The following is a 5,606-nucleotide window of genomic DNA, read 5'->3' as shown; positions in this document are numbered from 1 at the left end:
TGATGAGTATTTTTTTGGATGTTTATCTGTCTCCAAACACTTTCATGTGACACTGTGAGGTGTAATGTGAGAAGCAGATGATTGAATAACTAATTTATAGGTTAAAATAAAATTTGAGTTTTAATTCCACACAACATGAAATACATTTTATTAGAGCACAGGATAGAATACTTATTGCCAATACTATTTTGGCAATATTCTGTTACCTTCCAGGAAATAAATTTAAATTCATGTATAGATATAGGTCCATAAAAATCTGCACTGCTAATTATTAATGACACATAATATAAAAACTACAAAATTTGGATGTCTCGATACATGGATAGTGGTACATTTCAAAACCAGAATTTAATTTAACCTTAATGTGAACTGTTGCACTCAGAAAAAAGAGCGTCTGTGAACCTCTGTATATCAATTGTGGAGCATTTCATCTTTGTAAGAATAAATTACAGATATAATGATTTATTTTATTAATAAAATAAAATGTTCAGTTAGTTAAATATGATGCATTGTAATTGATTAAACTACCTGACAGTGTATGCAGTGGTTTAGTTGCTCCACCAATGGCCACAACTACATTAAAATACTGCTTACATGTTCATGTATTAAAAAAGATGATCCAATATTAAAAAGTAACATTGACAGGGTGCATTCTGCATAGATTACTTTGCCTATTGAGATGTTGTAACTAAATTACTAAAATAAAATGATAAATAAATAATAAAATACTAAATTCAAGTCTTTGACAATTCATGTTTTTCGTTTAATACATTAAAGGGATAACTCATCCATTCCTGATATGGGCGCATCAGCAGCAGCATCCTCCCGATGACGCCTGCCCACACCTTATTCGACTCCTCCCAGCCGTAGCGTATTGTAAAGATGGCGTCCATCATGGAGGGGCCGCTTAGCAAGTGGACCAACGTTATGAAAGGTTGGCAGTACCGCTGGTTCGTGTTGGACTACAATGCCGGCTTGCTGTCATACTATACGGTACGTTCATTTTCACGGCTTTGTACATACTAAACTGAGCCGGTAAAGAGGTTGGCATGTATAAGTGGTCCTTGGTTGTTAAACCAAAGTGGGATAAGGGCCTTGTGTTTGTCAGGAGTTGGGAGTCTCAGCTGGCACAAAGAGGCGAGTCTCTATGGTGACAGATCATTAAGTTGGCCAATAGCAACGCTCCTCAGAGACCAACCGACCAATCGAATGGCAGTATTTTATCTACACGTCCGCTAATGTAGTTAGCTAGCTAGCTAAGCTAAATCCAGAAAAACTATGACTCCTCGGGACGTTGTTGTGAATAGTTTACTGGATTGAGTGAGAGAGAGTCAGATTTATGAATGTTGATGAGACTATATTTGTCCCCTGTAGTTCAATACGAGTCCGGCACTCGCTGGTTTGCTAGCCAGAAATAGCTAACAAGACACCGCGGTAGGGGACAGTAGCTTACAGTGAGATTTTTCATGAATTCACTGTCCTGTGATGAGTGAGGGCAGCTAAAGGCAAGAGTAAACAAGTCAGTGTTATTGGTGTTGAAACAAGGTCATAAAGATAACAAAAGAAAATGTCCATACCAGTGAGAAAGTTTAATGACAGCACTACTTTAACTTATTTACGTACACAGTTGTCAAAAGTACTTTTTCAATAACCCGTGTCTTAAAACCATGCATAGTAAGCCATAAGCTCCGAATAGACACTACCCTGAGGGCTGACTGAAGGTGAGGTTTGTTCAGATTGCTGGATTTAAAACAATGACTGTCATGGAAGAGATATTGTGCCTTGTGTGAAAATAATCCTGCCTTTAATGTATATTTTGATTCATATGGACAAATTCCTGCTGATCCAGACTTGGCATGTCAGTTTCGTTCAAGTTCAAAGTCACACCGCAACTTGTCTGGGAAGAAAGCTTGAGTCCTGAATCTGATTCATGTAGAAAATCATGTCAAAGCAGATCAGAAAAGTCTAGGAGTTATTTCAAACTGTATCTTGGAGTCAGAGAGGAGACAGTAAATGGATTTGTGGATTTACATTTGTATAGTAGATTGAGTCATTTTCAAGGCTAAAATGCAACCATGTGCTGGGTTCAGCTACTTAAATAGGAAAATGTTACTGTTACTTTTCCTCTTTGTTTTATGATTATTAATTAAATATATAAGTTGAAGTGTGGACTGCTGGACAAACAAAACTCTTATTTTCAAAAGATTTGTTTTTGCAATACTGTGATGTAAAATATTTACTAACTGACAATGTAATGAATGGTTAGTTGCAGCCCAAACCTGATGTATAACAGAATGTATATCATGTTTTATTTATCTGTTGGATAGGATAAATACAGTTGGGGTTTTTTTTATACGTCTTACATCATCAGGCCCATAAATTAAACTGAGTCAGAGTTGAGTTCAAGGGATAGACTTCAGGCGCTATGACTTTACCTTGTGTATGATTTTGGTCCAAAGTTTCTTTTTTTCTTTAGAGCAGAGACTCTCAGGCTATAGTTGGATCAAATTGCTCATAGATATAAATAGCCTTACATCCTACAGGACAACCTGACTGTAGTTTATATGCAGTTATCCTTGTACATATTATGGAGCTGACATGTTAAAACCTCTACAAAGTGATTCTAACTTGAACAAAAAGACTTCATGCTGCAGCTGTGCATTGTGTCTGTATGGGCTCTTATGCATGGCAGGCAGTTTAATCCGTCATAGTTTAAAAAGCACAGGTGTTCCTAACATTGTTAATTATGGCTTTGTCCTAGTTAGGTGTCCCAGTAACCTAAATGTTGACATGACAGTGAGCCAGTATGCACATTATCAGGACCCTGAAACAGAAATGGAATTCAGCCATCGTTAAAGTTATTAAATACACCTTGCTGCGTTTTTACTATGACATGCCAAAATATCCATCCATCCACTTCTTATGTTTAAAAATAAATGTACTTGCATACTAATCTGTGATTTGTTTTGTTGTTAATTTACAGTCAAAGGACAAGATGATGCGAGGATCCAGAAGAGGCTGTGTGCGACTCAGGGTAAGATTTTCATTATGGATAGAATGATGTCCAGGGAGGCAGCGGATCTCTGCAGGCAGAGAGTTCCAGAGGGTCGGTGCAGCAACACTGAAGGCTGAGTTCAGGACAGGAGGATAGAGGGAGGGATGGAGAGCAGGCCTGTATCTGAGGACCGCAGACACCGGGATGGGGTGTAGGGATGGAGGAGGTCCTTTAGGTACTGGGGGGCGAGGGAATGGAGAGACTTGTATGTGTGGAGGAGGATTTTATAGGTCATGCGGGACTTGACAGGGAGCCAGTGGAGGTGGATGAGGGTGGGGGTGATTTGCTGCCAGGGCTTGGTGTGGGTGTGAACCCTGGCAGCTGAGTTTTGGACGTACTGGAGCCTGTCCAGGGCTTTGCTGGGAACCCCAAACAGGGTCTCTGCAACAGAGTCGGAGAGTGATGGCCGGAGTCTGCAAATGTTACAGAGGTGGTAAAAAGCAGATTTGGTGACCGATTTGATGTGAGCCTGGAAAGAGAGGGTGGAGTTTAGGATGATGCCGAGGTTGCTGACTTCGGGGGATGGAGATGAATCTGTGTGCTGGGATGAGTTGCGTGCCTGCTTTTTCAGATATTTTAAAAGATTCCCTTCAAGTTCAGGGTATTTTTGTCGTACAATGCATCTCTTGTGACTTTTTAGAAGGTTTGCTTTGTCATTTGACTGTAAAAGGCTGCAGTTTTAGTGCAAATGTCACCAAATGTTGAATTCAATAGACGTAGTTCAGACAGTATCGATTGTTTCCTGCAGACATATCCGAAGCTCTCCAAGTGAAGGCCCTCAGTGTTTTCAGTTTTTGTCCACTAGATGGCAGCAGTTACACTGTTTAAAGGGCTTACTCTACATTTGTTTTGACTGAAAGAATAGTCTAGTATTTTTCTAAATTATGAGGTGTTGTATTTGTCCTGAGTTAAGCCAGAAGGGATCCAGACCAGGAAGGAAGGATTACTTGTGCTGGCTTTGAAACATTTGTTTTTCTTTTATTTTTTTCAAGGCGGTTTTAAGGCGAGTCAGTTAAATCTTCCACTGTCAGGCACATATTTATCCCCTCTTATGTCTATTTGTTGACAATTTTCTTAATCATGAAGGTGAAGTGTCTCATGTGTTTTCACATGAGCACTTGCGAAGCCTTTTTTATGCCACAACACCTGTGTAAGGAAAAACGGCGTTGCAGAATACCCTGAAAATGTGTTCTTAGATGTCACTGAAGAGAGGAAGTATCTCCTGAGACTACCTGAAAAGAGGATCCAATGTCATTTGTGGGCCGATGGGTCATCCGTGGGAGTTTAAGTTTGGTGGGAACAGTGTGAAAACATGCATTGTGATACAACACTTTAACGATATGCCTCATGGATGTGAAAAATAATTGATAGATCAATAGAAAAACAATTAAAAGTTTGTTTACACCTTAAAATTTAACTGTAATGTAGACTTTTGACTCTGATCAATCATCATTTAAATCAAGGCTATAAACACTTTTTATTTTAAATTTTATGCCTCCGAATAAAAAAATTAAATAATGTCTGTTTGGAGTTAAAAATAAATATTAGTTGGGGCCCTGGTTTAGCTCAGTCGATGGAGCAGTTGCCCCATGTACAGAGGCAAAAGTCGTGGGATTGACTCTGACTCTCTGGCCTTTGGTGCATGTCTACCCCACTCTCTCTTTTCCCCATGTTTCCTGTCAATCTTCAGCTGTCCTACCAACAAAGGCCAAAAAACTAATTTAAACATTAAAAAAATATGTAGATTAGCTTGTATCGAACCCCTCATCTTTGTAGCTGTTTATATTTTCTATCAAACCCTGCAGACAGTTTCAGTTTCACACAAGGTGTTCTTTCACCAGCTGCGATCTTCTTTCCTGTTAAACAAGACATGTCTGATCTAGTTTGGGTTGGCTGGTTACAATAGTGTAGTTTTTATCAACTGCCACTTATTTGACTGCCATTTTTTTAGTCAGTCAAATAAAGAGTGTCCTTGTGTACGAAAGTAAAAACACTAAATGATCAGTTTAAAAAATCTGCAGTGCATCAGTGTTTTGGTGACTGTGTGAAAGACATGTAGAAGTGTATGGTAATTTATAAGTCTGTAAGTCAGCAAAAAGCAGCATCTTTAGAAACTCTTATGAAGAGCGAGGGAAGCAGAGGGCTATTTCAGCGTTAAAGATGCTGACTTGTCTCAACCTGTCAAGGTGAGGGATCAAGGCAGGGATGATATCTCGCTATACTATACTTTATGCTGTATGAATAATTCAGTTTGAGTACATTATCCCATGACGTAATGAAAAGACAAGAGATGCTCATTAGCGAGCAGTGATTTCAAAAAGTAAAATGCTGTCTGCATTATATCTCCTTATATGGACTTCCCCTCCAAAACATCTTAATTTTAAATTTATAATACACAGAGTCTGAAATCAGATACATAAGTTTCTTTATAGTTGGTATTTATGTATTGCTTGTGTACTTGACTGCTAAATATGTTCAGCTGTAGTTGTTGTTATTATTTGCAGGTTGCTCTATGAGTCACACGCCCTGTTTCTGTTGCTAGGAGCTAATG

General features: G+C 38.8%; 1 protein-coding gene across 2 annotated transcripts in view; it reads left to right on the top strand.

Annotated features, from left to right (window-relative positions):
- Window positions 1-882: 882 nt before the first annotated feature.
- osbpl9 (oxysterol binding protein-like 9) overlaps window positions 883-5,606 on the top strand; it is a 31,116-nt gene continuing 26,392 nt past the window's right edge. For both annotated transcript variants that reach the window (XM_069679655.1, XM_069679654.1), the window contains exons 1-2: window positions 883-993; window positions 2,984-3,034. In XM_069679655.1, coding sequence (XP_069535756.1) covers window positions 883-993; window positions 2,984-3,034 — 162 coding nt within the window. The remainder of the gene's footprint in view (window positions 994-2,983; window positions 3,035-5,606) is intronic.

The sequence above is a fragment of the Semicossyphus pulcher genome, unplaced genomic scaffold (genome assembly GCF_022749685.1).
Source record: "Semicossyphus pulcher isolate SPU_LCO1_2020_fin unplaced genomic scaffold, fSemPul1.0.p SCAF_4, whole genome shotgun sequence".
Lineage (NCBI taxonomy): Eukaryota > Metazoa > Chordata > Actinopteri > Labriformes > Labridae > Semicossyphus > Semicossyphus pulcher.
Note: the sequence above shows the minus strand (reverse complement) of the source record. Positions and strands in the feature narration are given on the sequence as shown.